The 18561-nt window shown below is 46.3% G+C and overlaps 1 protein-coding gene across 8 annotated transcripts in view; it reads right to left on the bottom strand.

Moving 5' to 3' along the window:
• Window positions 1-18561, bottom strand: part of cast (calpastatin) — a 247581-nt gene that overhangs the window by 61922 nt on the left and 167098 nt on the right. For all 8 annotated transcript variants that reach the window (XM_078565537.1, XM_078565609.1, XM_078565567.1 and 5 more), the window contains 8 exons: window positions 18241-18336; window positions 17972-18034; window positions 15279-15404; window positions 10387-10515; window positions 9633-9722; window positions 9008-9103; window positions 3607-3669; window positions 2636-2761 (listed from right to left, as the gene is read on the bottom strand). In XM_078565537.1, the coding sequence (XP_078421663.1) occupies window positions 2636-2761; window positions 3607-3669; window positions 9008-9103; window positions 9633-9722; window positions 10387-10515; window positions 15279-15404; window positions 17972-18034; window positions 18241-18336 (789 nt within the window). The remainder of the gene's footprint in view (window positions 1-2635; window positions 2762-3606; window positions 3670-9007; window positions 9104-9632; window positions 9723-10386; window positions 10516-15278; window positions 15405-17971; window positions 18035-18240; window positions 18337-18561) is intronic.

The following is an 18561-nucleotide window of genomic DNA, read 5'->3' as shown; positions in this document are numbered from 1 at the left end:
TGTTCGGCGTGTGGGTGCAGGGACAGGCCCCGCACGGCAACGTGTAAAATGCGCGGTGACGTTGGGCGTGCGTCCTGACATCACTGCGCGTCATTCCAATCTTCCGTTCAGCAGGCACGCAGCAGAGTCGGCTGCGCGCCCGCCGAACTATCAAAGGCCTGTTAAGGCCATTAATGAAGTAATTAAGCCTATTGAGAAAGCTGACCGTCCAACCTTAAGGTTTCATTAATTAAATATAAATTTTTATGAAAACTCATAAACATGTCACATGAGAGGACATGTCTGAATAATTTTTTTTTCTGTTTTTCACTGTTTCATAATGAAATTAATCTCCCTGACGCATGGAGCTGCCTCAGGGAGATTTCTGTGCTCTTTCGCGCACATACCTTAATTGGCCCGCCCACATAAAATGGCGGTGCGCAGCCGATCGCAGATGGCGATCAGCTCTGCGCCTGCCTGCGCCCACCCCTGACCAGCCCGCCCGACAGGGAGAAAATTCTTCCCATTAAGTTTATTTACAATATACTCTGCAGCAACTATACGTGTGCTTTCAACTTCAACTCCATCTCTGCACTGTCTGTTGAGGTAGCCCGCGTTGCTCTCCTATTGGTTACTACAGATCATGTGATCTTCCTTAACAAGTATTATTCTTAAAGGTACATTGCGCACTAAATAAAACCATAATTACTACATACAGAAAGGGGCTATTAAACAAAATTTAACACTAGGTCATTTAAGGAAGTATTAGGTCAAATGATCAATAGCTTGATTAAGGTGCTTAATTATATCAAGCTTCTAGGAGGAGAGAGATTTAGAGATGTGGAAAGGTTTATGGAAGGAATTGCAGGCCTTAGGGTCTATGCACTTGAAAGCACAGCCATCATTGATGGAATTATTTGCAAGAGGCCAGAATTAGAGGAAGGCTGACATTTCAGAGGGTTATAGGTCTGCAGGAGGTTAGAGAGATAGGGAGGGTCTGGCCAAGGAGGGATTTAAAAACAGGGATGAGAAATTTAACATTGAAACATTGCCAGATAGGATACCAATGTAGGTCAGTGAGTACAGGGGTGAAAGGTGAATGAGATTTGGTGCAAATTAGAATATAAACAAGAGAGGTTTGGATGACCTGAAGTTACGGAGAGGGGACTATGGAGGACGAACAGGAGAGTATTGGAATGGTCTTTACACTTGACATGGATAAGGGCTATAAGCTGATGATCTGAGATGTGGGCAGATTTGTGCCAAGTGGAAGTAACCAGTCTTGGTGATGAAGTGGTTATGTGGTTGAAAGTCCATTATGGGATCAAATATGACCAACAAGTTTGTGAAAAGTCTGCTACAGCCAAAGACAGTCAGTTGCTAGGGAAAAGAATGGGGTTGATGCCTTGCTGGAGTTTGTGCTAGAGACTGAAGTAATGGTTTCGATCTTTCCAACATTGAGTTGCAGGATATTTTTGTGCATCCAAAAGCAAGGGCAGGGGAGTGGTTTTCAGCAGGCTCCTGCCTTCCTGATGCTGGGTCCCACAATCAGGCACATAGTGACTTCGAATGAGATAACCACCAAGAGCCCTCAAGCAACGCTGCACGAGTGGCAGGAGGAGGCAGCCTTTAAGTGGGCACTAATTGCCCACTTAAGGGCCTCAATTGGCAGTGGGACAGGAAGGTTGTCCTTCCATGTACTTAATCGGGGTGGAAGTAGGAAGTTGTTGGGGCCCCCACCTGCCACCCTCATCTTATTAAATGCCCCCCTTCCACCAAACTCACCACAGGGGAGGGCATTAAATTCCACCTGTCGAGAGAGGTGGCAAAGTACATGGGGAAATCAGATGTTGTGTTCCTCAAAAATGTTGCCATGGTGCTGCATGTGGATGAGAAGTATGAGGGGGCCAATGCTAGATCTCTGGGGGAAATCCAGAGATAATGGTGCAGGAACAGGAGGAGAGGCCATTGCAGCTGATTCTCTGCCTGCAACTGGATGGTTAAGAATGGAATCATGAAGGTCATCCCTCCCAGCAGTATAATGGAACAGGAGCCCTTTCCCCCTGCAGTCTCTAACAGCTTAAGATTGAAGCCTACTTCCTGTTGCATAGACAGCAGAGCTGCAGAGTGAGAAGTTGGAGCTGAGCATTTTGAAATTGGACCTGAGGAGCTTTGGACAAAGCCGGGTTCAGCTTCAGACAGTTGTCAGGGAGAGGGATGGAGTCGATGCCTAGGGAACAGAGTTTCTGGCAGGAACTGAAGACAATGGCTTCACTCAATGCAATATTTAACGGGAGGAAATTTCTGCCCATCCAGTACTGGATGCCTGATAAGTAACATAGCAATTGAGAGACAGTGAAGGAGTCGAGAGAGGTAGTGGTGATGTAGAGCCGGGTGTCATCCGTGTAAATGTGGAACCACCTACTGATTCCTGATGATGTCACCGTGGGCCAATATGTAGAAGAGAAATATGAGGGAGCCAAGATGATGATATTTCCCGGGGTCCACCAAATAATGGTGTAGAAGCAATGGAGCTGATTCTCTAGTGATGAGTGAATGGTTAAGAATAGAATCACGAGTGCCGTCCCACCCAGCAGGATAATGGAGGTGAGTCCTCCAGCTGCAGTCCCTTAACAGTTTAAGATTGAAGCCATACCTCCTTCTGCATGGATGGCGGAGCAGCAGAGTGAGAAGTTGGAGCTGAGCATTTTGAAATTGGGGCGGAGGAGCTTTGGGTAAAGTCTGCTGACAGAGACTCCAGGACATCACCTTCTGTCATACTCTGTGATAGCAACACAATAAATATAATTAAACCATCTTCAAAGATATTTCAAGAATACAGACACAAAGGCCTCAAGTGAAGTACAACTTTTTAAAGACTTCACTGTGGCAATAGCCATTAACTGCACAATTTTTCTTCGAAGCCTTTTGGTTCTCACGTGTTAATGTTACCGATTGAGTGGCTGGGGAGGTGATGTCTGTCAATCCCACTTTAGGGACATGCGGGAGAGAGCGGTGGATAATCTCTCACAGCTCTGACCTTCTAAAAAATTCATTTAGTTCCACACAACATATTTGCGCAAAACATCACCACTGACATTGGCAATCGTAGGGAACCAATGTGCAAATATATAATAAGAATTATGTACCTTAGTACATCTATAACAAAAGGAGTAATAAGATGCCATTTTCCTAAACAAAACTAAGTTTAATCATTAAATTTATGAGATCTTGAAACTGGAATTTTAATATTTTCAGACTTTTTTTTTCCAATCTGATCATTAAACAAAGAGCAGGAAAATCTCCTGGGAGTTTGGAGAAGTGATGGGGATCGGGTTTCAATGAGACAAACGTTCTTTTCACTTCTCTGGCATTGCTCACGTTACAAGTACCAGACACTTTCACCATTTTTGTTTGTGAGTTTGGGGTCCTCCAATCTTGGGCAATAGCTAGAGTATGACTGCTGATCCCAGCCCTGGCACTGAGTGAAGTGATATCCTTCAACAAACTCCCACCACCATCATTAATATAATAAGGTCATGAGAATCACTGACTTATGATATGTTGCCCTGAAGACTTTCACTGCAGGGGATCAAATCCTCTTACAAGAGTAAAAAACAGCTTTACCTTCTCTGTGACCTTTGGTTTTGCTCCTGGACCAGTGAAGGAAGAGGCCACTTTCCCTTTATCCTGTTACAAAAAGACTAAATGTTATCACATTTCTCTTTACAGCATCAGAATTTGTAGAATTGAAAGCAGCTGGTAAAGCAACATTAATATTGTCAAAATACTTTGAAATTCATGCGAAAGCGTATTGACACAGAACATCAGTGCGAACCTCATTTGCTTAATAACTTGCACTCCAAGGCCAGGATTTTTCATTGGTCAACAGGAGCGAGAAGGGGCGGTCAGGAAACCGACCACCACCCGCAATCGGCACTGCACCGCCATTTTACACGGGCGGGCCAATTAAGGCCTGCCCAGCGCGATACGTGAGATGTAGTGCTGAGCGCTAGCTGTGCGGGTGGGGGGGGGCGGAGAGAGTAGGGTCCAGTGCTCTTTTCGCGTGAAAGAGTGCTTCAATCTCCCTGAGGCACGGAGCTGCCTTAGGGAGGTTGAAGCGCTTCTAAAAAATATAATAAAAACAATAACAATTTAATGAAACATGTCCCCTCAAGAGGCTGAGACACGAGATATTTTTTATTTTTCAGAAAAAGTTTTCATATAATCATTATTATCTTTAGGGAATCTCATCCCACTTGTGGATGTGGTTTCCTAAAAAACGTAAAGGCCGCTTGGCCTTTATGCTTGTTTGCCAACCTGAAAGCTGGACGGGCAGCATAACGTTCATGTTAATTACCTGTTTAATGGCCTTAATAAGCCTTTCAATTATCGGCAAGTGCACAGCCGACTCCAGCACGTGCCCGCCGAACGAAATATCACGAGACAGTGCGATGACTTCGGGACGCACGCCCGACACCACCGCGCGTCATTTTACGTTCCGGCATGTCAGGCTGCCCCAGCACGCCAAATGGAAAATTCTGCCCCAAAAGTACTTCAATATTATTTAGCAGGATTACTCAATGGAGGGTTTAGGCATGCACCGAATTCAGTTTAAATTAGTGAGCAATTTCTGTTTTGTAATTTTGTCAGATTCATTGCAAGCCATGATACCAACATCAATTATACATCAGCAACAAAAGCAGACTTGCATTTCTGTAGAAATTATGGGGAGGATTTTCCCCATGTTGGGTGGGCCGAGCGGGCGCAGGCGTGGAGCCGATCACTGCCCACGATCAGGTCCGCGCCATTTACGTGGGCGGGCCAACTAAAGATAGCGGGAGTGAGCGGGCGGCGGCAGGAGTGCACTGACCACCGGGTCCAATGGCAACCCAGCAGCCTGTTTAAATGAAGCGCTGGCAGCCTTTGCAAGGCTGCTCACAATGGCAGGTAGAAGGGCTCAACAGAGGGCTTCTGGTGAACAGGCCAGGCCGGAGGGTAGGGCAGCGGGGCAATGTGCCCCTCGTTTATTGGATGAGTGCCTAGCTGCCCTCCTGCGCGGTGGGAGGCCCTGATTCCAAGGCAGAGGCCTCCCCACCTGACCAAACGTGCCAGGGAGGAGGCGGCCGAGAATATGAGCTCCCATGATGTGGTACGATGCACTTGGGTCCAGTGCCGCAAGAGATTCAATGACTTCCTGCGCTCGGGAAGGGTGAGTACCATGTTGGCTGAGGTCACTTAATGCAGCTGTCACCCTTTCCCCTCAAGGCGCCTTCCACCCCACCAACAGCTCTAAGTGCAGTCACAGCATTGAAACATTCACGGTATGTTTCCCTTGCTGGGTGGGCCAGTGGATATTGCCCAAGCCTAGTTCCTGGCAGGGTTGTGCTAAGATGTGTTCTGCACCCACAGCATGTATGACTCTGACTCCCAGAGTATAGAATTGGGGGCAAACTCAAGAATCTGCACCTAGGCAGAGTGCTGGAACTGGAAAGCATGTCAAAGTCAGGGTGCTAAAATGCTGGGAGGGGAGCTTCCAGTTGGCGGGGCACCAGTCCATCTGCTGGTCTTTGCGTTCCACATGCTTGTGCCTCCTTGTTTAGCAAGGTTAGACTGTGTGCTGCCAAATGTGAAGGAGGCAGCATATGGGCAAGGGGGGGTCAGTCCTGGCTTCTTTGGGTGAGTGTGCGTCAGCTGCGGGGTGAAGAAGAACTGGAGCCCTGCAATGTCCCACTCTGGCTGAGTTGGCAGGGATGCGATGGGAATTCAGGTACAGGCTGGAATAATCAATGCTCTTCTCTCCTTTTCAGGAGAAGACTGCGCACAATTCCACAGAGCAGATGCGGACTGGCGGAGGCCAGGCCCAGTTGGCCATCTTGACTCCATTCGAACAGGCGGCCATGGATCTGGAGAGGTGTCATGCGCCCAGGTCCACCAGTGGCGGTGAGGCTGGGGTGCCACGGGGAGGTATGTTTGCCGAGCACTGAGGTCGCCATGTGCGTCCCAGCAGCCATGGCAGTGCTGAATGTTCCGTGATTGAAGTTAGCAACATGGGTTGACCATTGATTATGGAAGGATGAGCGCATAATGATCCGGGGGACAGGCATACACAACGACATTGTCTCCATTTTAACTAATCAAATGTCCTCATTCTTCCTTTCAGCATCACCAGAGCAGGGCCGGAAGGAGGCAGGGGGGCCACCACTCACACCTGAGGGCCCTGAACATTTCGAATCACCAGCGTCACACCATCTCGGCCAGGCAGGCACCATTGCAGACACTAGCACCTCGGTGGGAATTAGATCTTTGGCTAGTGTCCTGGGGCACAGCAGTGAGGGTGCTTCATATTGCTTGAGGTGCAGGCGGAGACAGAGAGTGCCAATGGCACCAGCAGTCGGAGGACTGCTGGAGACGAGGAACATGCTCGGTCAGTGGCTGATGATGTGCCTCTGGAGTCGCCCGTGAGGCAGCAAATGCTGGAAGTGCAGCAGGGTATGCAGGAGGATCTGGCGGAGATACATGAGGCAATGCGTGGCATGGTGCCCATGCTGGAGGAATCTACGCGGAGCACCACTGATGCAATAAGCCTCATGGCCAAGAGCCATGCCTCCTCCATGGAGAGAGTGGTGACTCTCGTGGAGAGGCATCTCCAGGAGACCAATCAGGGCTTCCTGGGGTTGCACTCGGACCTGCAAGCCCTCACATCGGCATTGACCTCAGCTGGTCAGTGCCAGTGTGGGAGATGGTTTGGGCACCAAGTATCCCATCCATCTATGGTGAGCAGGGGGGTCTGAAGCGACCTCACATTGATGCTGCAGCTGTCTGTCGTCTCTGCGGGCTCCTCTCAGGGCACTCCGGATGAGGGCAGTAGCATCTACCTCCTTAGCATTTCCCTGTGCCTGCTCATCCTCGGACTCACTGCTGGACTCATCATGCACAGCTGCAGCCACTGCATTTACATCTTCTTCATCCACAGCGTCCCCCCTTTCCAGCGCACGAATATGGAGAGCGCAGCATGCAACCACTATCACCGAGACACAATCTGGAGGGTACTGGAGTGCGCCCCCTGAACGGTCCAGACATTAGAAGCGCATCTTGAGAAGACCGATGGCTCTCTCCACCACAGCCCTTGTGGAGGCGTGGCTCTTATTGTACCGCTGCTCAGCTTCTGTTCTTGGATGGCGGAGAGGCGTCATAAGCCACCTTCTGAGGGGATAGCCCTTGTCACCCAGCAGTTATCCATCCAGCCGAGCCGGAGCACTGAACAGCCCCGGCACCTGGGAGTGTCTGAGGATGTAGGCATCATGGGAGCTGCCTGGGTACCTTGCACAGACTTGTAGAATCAGCATCCTGTGATCACACACTATCTGCACGTTCATGGAGTGGAAGCCCTTCCTGTTGACGAAGGCACCGGGCTCACCTGCTGGCGCCTTGATGGCCACATGTGTGCAGTCTATAGCACCCTGGACGTGGGGGAAGCCAGCAATCGCTGCGAAGGCTCTGGCTCACTCTATCTGGCTGGCCCCGTCCCAGCGGTAGTGGATGAAAGTCAGCGCACGTCTGAACTGAGCGTCTGTCACCTGCTTGACACAAGTGTGGACGGCTGACTGGGAGACACTGCAAAGATCACCACTGACCCCTGGAAAGAGCCGGAGGCATAGATGTTGAGGGCAGCCGTGACCTTCAATGCCACTAGCATGGGTTGTCCACCCACACAGCTGGCACAGATCTCAGGGCCTATCATCTGACAGATGCAGGTGACTGTCTCCCTTGAGAGTCGGAGCCTTCTTCGGCACTGCACCTCAGACATATTGAGGTAACTGCTTTGCCGCCTGTATACCCTGGCAGCAGGATAGTGGTGTCTACTGTGGCCCTTTCTGTCTTGGACTTCCTGTTGGCCCTGCACCCCTTGTGCCTGCACCTCTCCTCCCAAAGGTGGCTCACCTGGAGGCTGAATGTGGACTCCAGGCCTCCTGCCCCTTCTGGCCCTCCCCTCGTCCTCAGAGGAGATGCCTCCAGTGGACAGCACAACTCCCATTCCCAGGCTAAGGGAAGGCTTCCTGAAACCTGCAGGCCCCAAAGATGATCTTTACTGTAGAGTGCTGACCTGGGAATGGGAGTTGTGCTATCCACTGTTACTCCTGTCCAAGCAGCTGTGAAGAGTTTTGAAGTATTCCTGCTCACACAGGCAAGTCAGTAACTTTCACAATTAAATATCTAATAGATACCATTCGCAACCCACTCACCCCACTTATCCCACCCGTGGATGAGGTTTATACAAATGTCTCCCACCCGCCTGCCTGTTGCACCCGTGTGACGTCCTGAAGGTCACACGGGCCCCGAAAAATTGCAGTCAATTGCTGCCTGAAGGGCCTTAAATGGGTGATTAATTAATGGCGGCCGTGTATTCGAGAACATCACGTGCCCGCCCACCTAAATATCGCGATGGCGCACAATGACGTTGGGACGCTTGCCTGACGTCACCGCGCGACAAATCACGCGTCGGTGTGCAGGGCCCGCTCCCCGCATGCCAACGAGAAAATTCTGGCCTATCTTTCAATGAGCTTTCCAGCCAATGAATGCCTTTGAAGTTTGAAACACAGCAACCACAGCAAACTCCTACAACAGCACTCTGATAATGACCAGATTAGCTGTTTTTATGGTGTTGATCAAGGAATAAATATTGCCTGGATCACTGGGGATAACTGCCTTGCTCTTCTTTGAAATTGTGTCATGTCTTCTATTCCGTCCACCTGTGAGGGCAGATGGGGCCTCGCTGTTACCCCATCCAGAAGATGGCCCCTCCCTCAGTACCGCACTGGAGTGTCAGTCTTGATTTTTGTGCTCAAGTCCTGGAGTGGCACTTGAACTCATAACTTCTGATTCAGAGGCACGAGTTCTACCAACTGAGCCACAGTTGACACTGATGTAAAAGAATGTTAGTTCTTTTTTCAATGAAGCATTGTAGAAATGTTTCTCGATGTTACGTACACAGATATTTTTTGAAAATACAAGCATTATTACAAACCTTAGGATCAGGTTGATCTTTAAATCTGTAATCAGGCGGTATAGATCCTTCAGTTTCTCCCACTAGTTCAGCTTTCTTCTTAGTAGCATCTGATTCCTGAAAGCATGAGAAATTAAAGCCAATATTCACATAAATGTTAAGATTCAATATCTACATACTCTGTCAGTAAAACAATAATTGGAGTTAACTGAATCAACTGAAAACTCAGGAAATTATTTAAGGCGCCGAAAAGCTGCCTGTAAAAACCTTTCGCACTTCACAGAGACAGTTCTGGAATCCCCTCCCTCAGCCTCTCCACCTCTCTGCATCTTCCTCATCCTTTAAGAAGCTCCATAAGATCATTTACTTTAATTATGCTTTTGGTCACCTCTCCCAATATCTCCCTATATTTCTTGGTAACAGATTTTGTTTGAAAATGTCTCTGTGAAATATTTTAAGCTCTACTGCATTAAGTGTACTATATCAATGCAAGTTGTTGTTGGGTTTGGAGAAGGACAGCTTTACCAACAGACCAAATTCACATGTACAAATGTGTAATAGCTCCTCAAAGAAATGGGTCAACAAATAATGCTGTTACAGGAATCATAGAAAGTCTGAAGTATGAGGAAGCAGATTTCATTTGTACCTTCACAGCAGGACCAGTGTATTTTGGAGCTGACTTGTCCGGTGCTTCGGATGGAAGTGTTCCTGCAAGTAGGTCAAATGGATCTTCATCCTTTAAAAATAAAAGGCATTTTTTCAATTAATGTCAAAGCTCAGCAGAAACATATTAGGACAGCAGTGTAATATGTTACTTAAAACAACTCAATTAACTGTTGCTCATGCTTCACTAGTAATGTTCCAACTTCCTCACCTGAAGGGGACCCTGAACGCTAGGGGTGAAATTTTCCGGACCTTCCCACTAGCAGGACATTCCACCCCACCCAAGTCAATGCACTTTTGAATGGCTTGCCGCATTTTACAGCCCCTTCCCCGCCGCAACAGGGCCATAAAATTCAGCCCTCGGAGTGTGAATTAGGATAATTATGACATTAGTTTCTACAATCACCGATTTGTGAATTTAGAATCTTGTTAATTAATTTGTTTTGTACAAATGGGGAGAAGCATGGTGCAAACAAAAATCGAAGGATTGTGAGGATGTTTGGACGCTTTGTATTGCATCAGATCTGCTTCTGGAATTGAGAGAGTGGATTATGCTTGCAGACATTTCTAGAACATTAGAATTACAAACTGGGATAATGGAGCTAAGAACTGCTCTGTGATGATATCTGAAAGGTGAATGATGTGCGAAGGCATCTTAAACTGATTTCTTTGTGCAATGCCCCTGCTGTCATCGGCAGCTACCACACATTTTGCACTTCACTCTGTTTTTGGCTTACCTTAGCATCTCTTTTACTCGCAGAAATTGAGGTAGCCGTTGAAGCTTTCAGAGGTGCCTTTGCAAGAAAGAACATTACAATTGTAATTACAAAGAAAATGCTGGAAATACTCAGCAGGCCTGTCATTATCTGTGGAAAAAGAAACAGAATTCACGTTTCAGGTCTATGATCCCTTGTCAGAACAATTTTCAAAACACGAGGGGGAGAATTTCAGTTGGATTCCACGTGGAGTAAATTGGCACCGAAGACAGTTGCTGAGGCAGAAAATGGGGCTGTGAAAGTGAGTTTTAGTGGATACCTGAGCAAACACAAGAAGGGAAACACAATGCAATGAAGATGAACGAGGTAATAGAGACAAATGGAATTCTCATCGGAGAGAAGAGCGAAACCTCTGCATGATGGGAATTCCTGGAAGAGAAGGGGCAGTGAATTAAACACTAACACAAGAGCAAAATACTGTGGATGCTGTGAATCTGAAACAAGAACAGGAAATGCTGCAAGTGCATGTCTGGCAGCATCTGTGGAGAGAAAAACTGAGTTAACATTTCAGGTGGATGATCCTTCGTCAGTTCCTTCAGTTTTACTTGTTTGTTTCTGGCTTTCAAGAACCATTTCCACTAGCGTTCTTAAGGACATAAATGAGATATGTACAAGCCACAAGGGGGGTTCTGGCCTGTAAAAAGTGAGGATTGGGCACCGCTGTAGGAAAACAACCCAGTGTAGTGAAGCGAATGGGATTCCAAAATGTGGAAATGGTATTTTCAAACGTTACTCCATTGGCCCCGATCATAGGAGCTGAATGGGACTGGCAGAGGCCAGAGCTCCTTGAGCATTGAGGGAGGTGGGTGGCTGCCATCCAGCTTATCTGCTGGTGATTGCTTGTCCAATGCTATTCAAGCTAATTCCTTATAACAAGGCTTCCTAAACTGAGAGTCGGGGGTCATGTTCATATTTTGGGTCACAAGCTGCCCCTTCTTCAAGCAGCAATGGTGACTATAAAGAGTAGACAACCCAATCTGGAGACCCTGGTGGGACAGCCCTGGACCCACTTGGTCAATTCCACCAAACAGCATGGGGAAGACAACAAGCCCAAAGTGCTCTTTAAGTTTAGAAAACATTTTTAGCGGCTAGTTCAAGTGAGCACAGGATGTTTGTGCACTGGTCTGGCACAGCCAAAGCAGATAAGTGTAACTCAGTCATCAACTGAGATTGGGAAAAACCAAGAGGTGTATGCAGCCGAGCAGGGAAGGGCAGTGATGGCCTCAAACTTTATGGTATCTTTGCTCCTGTCTGCCTGTTGTACAGGCTCCTTATCCCAGGATAGTGATTTTGCTTCACAGGCACTGGCAATTAAACTAAATGTGAGTGGGAGGGGCGGTCATGGGGGAGAAAATGGGCTGCCTTGAGAACGGGTGTGTTGGGGGAGGGGTGTTAGGAAGAGGGGCCCCTGAGCAAATGATTGTGTGGGAAGAGTTTGGGAAGAGAGGCTAGTGGGGTGTGTGTTTATACGCAGTGAGAAAGAAGTGTGTGTGTGTGTTTGTGTGTGTGTGTGTGTGTGTCGGGGAGGGTTAAGTGGGGGGGGGGGGGAAGAGCTTCACTAAGCCATGTGTCACCAGGCAATATGGAGAGCTCGTCTGAAACAGACATGAGTACATAAAATAACATTTTTACCAAGTACTTTAAAAATGCAAATTTTCATATTTAGATGATGCATTAATTGGTGATCTATAATAGGCAAATTTTAATAATTATATACGGGATGTTACTATGCTACTTTACTGCTGTTTTTGTTGGCACCTGGGGGTCACAATAATTTTCAAATATTAAAATGGGGTCACATTGGAAAATAGTTTGGGAAGTACTGTCTATAATATATGTGCCAAAGGTAGAACTGGAAGGTAACTGGATGGGTGCAATCACATTTTAATTGCTGCAATTGTATTTAGCAATGCAAGAGGAATAGTAAGCATGTCATTATTTTACCCTCTCCTGATGAACTGACAGTGCGGCTGTTATGAATCTAGTTGGAGGCTGTTCCTAGTTAATTTTTGACCTCAGAGATGTATGAGAAATTTTAAGTGACCTGAGGGTTAAAGCAAAATTTAAACAATATATTTTGCTGCTTCTACTAAATGTTTTTTTTATTTCTATTGAATTTAAAGGAAATAAAAGTTGTGAAAGGTGTAAAATAGGCTTCTGATTCCCTACCATCCATTTTGCGTTATCACACAAAGGCAACATCTACACTGTTTGGTTTCTTATCATCCCCTGGTTAATTATTGCTATCATGTTATGTGATTACCCGTGCCAATCAGATTACAAAGCCAGAAACAGGGAGTGAACCGAAGAATTCCTAATTTACAACACCAACAGTATTTTGCATTTATATACCACCTTTAACACAATAAAACATCACAAGCTGCTTCACAGGAAAGGTATGGAGCTGAATCTGACAGTGAGCCACATTAGAAGATATTCAGACAAATGGTTACAGAGGCAGATTGTAAGGAGCTTAAAGGCGGGAGAGAAGTAGAGGTGTGGACAGGTTTACAGAGGGAATTTCAGTTCTTAAGACATAGGCAGTTAAACGCACAGCTGACAATGATAGATAAAAATGGAGATACACAGGAGGCCAGAATTGGATAAGCGCAACAATTCTGGAGATTAATAAGACTGAAGGAGGTTAAAGAAGAGCGACAAATCAATTGATGGATTTCAAAACAAGGATGAAAATTTTAAAATTGACACATGCCAGACTTCAGCCAATATAGGTTGGGAAGCACAGGATGTGGTTTGGCAATTGGGGCTTGCTGAGTGTTAGGACACAACCAGGAGAGGTTTGGATAATCTGACATTAATGGAGAGGGGCAGTCCCGAGGCCAGCCAGGAAAGCAGTGGAATTATCAAGTATAGAGGTAACAACGTCATGGATGAGGCTTTCTGCGGCAGATGAGTTGAGGCATGGGAGGAGTCCTTTGATATTACAGAGGTGGAAGTAAGTGCTTTTAGTGTTTGGAAATCCATCTTGGGACCAGATACAATATCAAGCCCATGAACTGTCTGGTTCAGCTTCAGACAGTTGCCAGGGAGAGGGATGGAGTTGATGCCTAGGGAACAGAGTTTCTGGCAGGGACTGAAGACAATGGTTTCACTCAATGCAATATTTAATGGGAGGAAATTTCTGCCCCTCTAGTACTGGGTGTCTGATAAGTAACATGGCAATTAAGAGACAAGGAAACGAGAGAGATAGTGGTGATGTAGACCATAAGACACAGGAGCAGAAATTAGGCCATTCGGCCCATCGAGTTTGCTCTGCCATTCAATCATGGCTGATAAGTTTCTCAACCCCATTCTCCCACCTTCTCCCCGTAACCTTTGATCCCCTTATTAATCAAGAACCTATCTATCGCGGTCTTAAATACACCCAATGACCTGGCCTCCACAGCCTTCTGTGGCAATGAATTCCATAGATTCACCACTCTCTGGCTAAAGAAGTTTCTCCTCATCTCTGTTCTAAAAGGTTTTCCCTTTACTCTGAGGCTGTGCCCTTGGGTCCTAGTCTCTCCTACTAATGGAAACATCTTCCCTACGTCCACTCTATCCAGGCCTTTCAGTATTCTGTAAGTTTCAATCAGATCCCCCCTCATCCTTCTAAACTCCATCGAGTATAGACCCAGAGTCCTCAAACGTTCCTCATATGTTAAGCCTTTCATTCCTGGGATCGTTCTCGTGAACCTCCTCTGGACCCTCTCAAGGGCCAGAACATCCTTCCTGAGATACGGAGCCCAAAATTGCTCACAATATTCTAAATGTGGTCTGACCAGAGCCTTATAAAGCCTCAGCAGCACACCCCTGCTTTTATATTCTAGTCCTCTCAAAATAAATGCCAACATTGCATTTGCCTTCCTAACTACCGACTCAACCTGCAAGTTAATCTTAAGAGAATCCTGGACTAGGACTCCCAAGTCCATTTGCACTTCAGATTTCTGAATTCTCTCCCCAGTTAGAAAATAGTCTATGCCTCTATTCTTCCTACCAAAGTGCATGACCTCACACTTCCCCACACTATATTCCATCTGCCACTTCTTTGCCCATTCTCCTAACCTGTCCAAATCCTTCTGCAGCCTCCCTGCCTCCTCAATACTACCTGTTCCTCCACCTATCTTTGTATCATCTGCAAACTTAGCCAGGATGCCCTCAGTTCCTTCATCTAGATCATTAATGTATTAAGTGAAAAGTTGTGGTCCCAACACTGACTCCTGCGGAACTCCACGAGTCACCGGCTGCCATCCTGAGAAGGACCCCCTTATCCCCACTCTCTGCCTCTTCTGCATCCGTTGGCCCGCCTTTGTCTAACCTACTCGTTACCTCCTCAAAGAATTCTAACAGATTTGTCAGGCATGACCTCCCCTTGATGAAACCATGCTGATTTTGCCCTATTTTACCATGCACTTCCAAGTATTCTGAAATCTCATCCTTAATAATGGACTCTAAAATCTTACCAACGACCGACGTCAGGCTAATCGGCCTGTATTTTCCCGTCTTTTGCCTCACTCCCTTCTTAAACAGGGGGGTTACATTAGTGATTTTCCAGTCCTCTGGGACTAAGAGCCGGGTGTCATCAGTGTAAATGTGGAACCTCCTACTGATTCCTGATGATGTTGCCGTGGGCCAACATGTAGAAGAGAAATATGAGGGAGCCAAGATGGTGATCTCGGGGCACCCCAGAAAATAATGGTGTAGAAGCAGCAAGAGAAGGCCTTGCAGCTGATTCTCTAGTGACGAATGGACCGTTAAGACTGGAATCATGTGAGTGCCATCCCACCCAGCAGGATAATACAGGAGAGGATTCTCCTCTTGCAGGGTCTAACAGTTTAAGATTGAAGCCATACCTGTTTTTGCACAGACGGCGGAGCAGCAGAGTGAGAAGTTGGAGCTGAGCATTTTGAAATTGGAGCGGAGGAGCTTTGGGTAAAGTCTGCTGACAGAGACTCCAGGACGTCACCTTCTGTCATACTCTGTGTTAACAACACAATAAATATAGTTAAACCATCTCAGAAGGTATTTCAAGAACATGGATTTAAAGGCTTCAAATCTTCAGTAACGAAGTACAAATTTTTTTAAAAATCACTGCAGCAATAGTCATTGACAGCACAATTTTCCTTCACAGCCTTAAAGTTCTCACATACCAATGTTACCCTTTGGAAGGATGGGTGGTGATGTCTGCAAGTCCCACGTCTGGAACATGAAAGGGAGAATTATGGATCACCTCTCTGTTCTGTCCTTCTGCAAGCTCAGTTAGACCTGCACATTATGGGCAGAATTTTGCCCTTGATGGGCGGGCAGGCAGCCGATCACTGCCGCCATTTTAAGTGGGCAGGCCAATTAAGGCCCACCCAACAGGCCACCCAATGGGAAGCGCTATGCGCTTCCTGCGCAGTGGGGAGAGGGATTCCCCAACTGTCAGAGTGTGCTCTTTCGCGCATGCGTGCGAAAGAGCGCACATCTCCCTGAGACTAAGTGCTGTCTCAGGGAGATCACAGACAGTGTTTCAAACTTCAAAAATAGAATAAAAAAATTATTAACATGTCCCCCTCATGTGACAATGTCACACGAGATGGGACATGTTAATAAATATCACAAAAACTTTATTAAACTTTTTAAAGAACTGACATGAAACCTCATCCCGCCGGTGGATGAGGTTTCATGTTTTTTCAGAAGCCCGCTGGGGCTCCTGGCCTGCCTGCCAGCCTTAAGGTTGGACGGGAAGGGCCTTTAATTGGTTTAATGATCCTGTCAATGGCCTCAATTGGCCTTTGACAGGTCGGCGGGCGGACGGCTGATTTCGCTGTCAGCCCATCTTCCTGAATATTTAAATGGGGTGGGATAACGTCGGAGTTCCTCCCCCGACATCATCCCGCATCATTTTCGCATCGGCGAGTGGGCCCCGCCCCTAGCTTGCTGACGGAAACATTCTGCCCCATGTTTCCACAAAATATCATCTTGACATTGGAAATCAGAGAGCCAATGTGCAAATATATAATAATTATTGTTAGTAACTGAGTGCATCTGCATGAAAGAGCTATAACAAGATGCTTTCTTCTCGAAATAGAGCTAAGTTTAATAATTAAGTTTATATGATTGGAAACTGGAACTTGTGAAAAATTGTGTTGATTCTCTAATATTTTCAGTTTTTTTTCCTCTGATCATTAAACAAGGAGCAAGAAAAAGCTCTGGAGCCTTGGAAAAGTGATGGGAGTGAGGTTTCAATGAGGCAAATGTCCTTTTCACTTCCATGACATTCTTCATCTTCCAAGTATTTTTATGGGCAGGATTTTCCCCTCATTGGGTGGGCCCAGGAGTAGCTGTGCAACAGCCCGCTGCCCGCGATCGGGCCCGGCCGCAATTTCATGATGGCTGGCCTGGGTGGCGGGGGAGGAGGGTGAGTGCGGATGTCTGCACAGGCATGCGAGGGGATGCGCTCAGTGAAAGCTCCTTGAAGGCACAGAGCTGCCTCAGGGAGCTGAAGATTTTTCACATTAAAAATAAAATTATCAAAAGAATCGAAAACATGTCCCCTGTTGTGACTCTGACACATGAGCAAGGACATGTTGAAAATGAGTCGTGAAGATTTTTATTTTTAGTTAACATTGGAAACCTCATCTCACCCATCGATGAGGTTTCCTTAAAGATCCAAAGGCCGCTTGGCCTATTCGCCCACCACTAACCATATGGTTGGATGGGCAGGGAAAAATTCTTTGTAATGAATTGATTGATTAATGGGCTTAATGGCCCTCTGAATTGTCAGCAAGTGCACTGCCGACTCTCGCATGCAACCGCTGACTGAAATATCGCGTGTACTGATGACGTCGGGACACTCGCCCAACGTCATCATGCACTATTTCACTGCCTGCCTCAGGGAAATTGAAGTGCTTCTGAAATTATTCGATAAATGGATTAAAAGTTTATTTAAACATGTCCCCTCATGAGATGAGGCATGTTTTTATATTTCAGAGAATTTTAAAATTTAATTAATATAAGCTTTAGGAAACCTCCTCCCGCTCGGGATGAGGTTTCCTAAAAAACGTGAAGGCCGCTTGGCCAACCTTAAGGTTGGACGGGCAGCGTTAACAATTACATGAATCACTTCCTTAATGGCCTTAATAGGCCATTTAAACATTGGCAGGTGCGCAGCCGACTCCAGCGCGTGCCTGCCGAATAAAACATCACAAGACAGTGCGACGACGCCAGAACGCACGCCCAATGTCATCGCATGTCATTTTATACATCGGTGTGTCGGCCTGGCCCGCCCCGAACGCCGACTGAAAAATTCAGGTCTAGGAGGAAGGCCAAACACATTCACTATTTTTGTTTCTGTGAGTGTGGGGTCCTCCAATCTTGGGCAATAGCTAGAGTATGACTGCTGATCCCAGCCCTGGCATTGAGTGAAGTGATATCCTTTAAACTTCCACAACCATCATTAATATAATAAGATAATGAGAATCACTGACTTATGGGATGTTGCTGTGAAGAGTTTCACTACAGGGAATCAAATTGTCTTACAAGAGTGAAAAAACAGCTTTACCTTCTCTGTGACTTTTGGCTTTGCTCCTGGACCAGTGGAGGAAGAGACCACTTTACCTTTATCCTGTTATAACAAACAATTTTGCAGATTTTATTAAGGTGATCAGAATTATATAAAATTGAAGTCAACTGGAAAATCAGTAACATAAATATAATTAAAATATCATTTTTGAGAGACCATTTTAGACATTTTACTCCATGCTCTGTGCACAGATATTTTTTAGAAAATGCAACTTATTGGCTTGTTTCAAATTCATCATTGGACCGTACCTTAGGATCAGGTTGCTCTTTAAGTCTGTAATCAGGCGGTATAGATCCTTCAGTTTCTCCCACTCGTTCAGCCTTCTTCTTAGTAACATCTGATTCCTGAAAATATGAGAATTAAATCACTCAATGATGGTATTCCAGAAAATGCTGGAAAAACTCAGCAGGTCCGGAAGCATCTGTGGAGAGGAACAGGATTAATGTTTTGAGTCCATTAGCTCTGTTTCACTCTCCACAGATGCTGCCAGGCCTCCTGACTTTTCCAGCATTTTCTGCTTTTATTTCAGATTTCCTACATCTGCAGTATTTTGCTTTTATTTAAATGAT

The sequence above is a fragment of the Cetorhinus maximus genome, chromosome 2 (assembly GCF_964194155.1).
Source record: "Cetorhinus maximus chromosome 2, sCetMax3.hap1.1, whole genome shotgun sequence".
Lineage (NCBI taxonomy): Eukaryota > Metazoa > Chordata > Chondrichthyes > Lamniformes > Cetorhinidae > Cetorhinus > Cetorhinus maximus.
The sequence above is the reverse complement of the archived record's forward strand: the minus strand, read 5'-3'. Positions and strand labels throughout refer to the sequence as shown.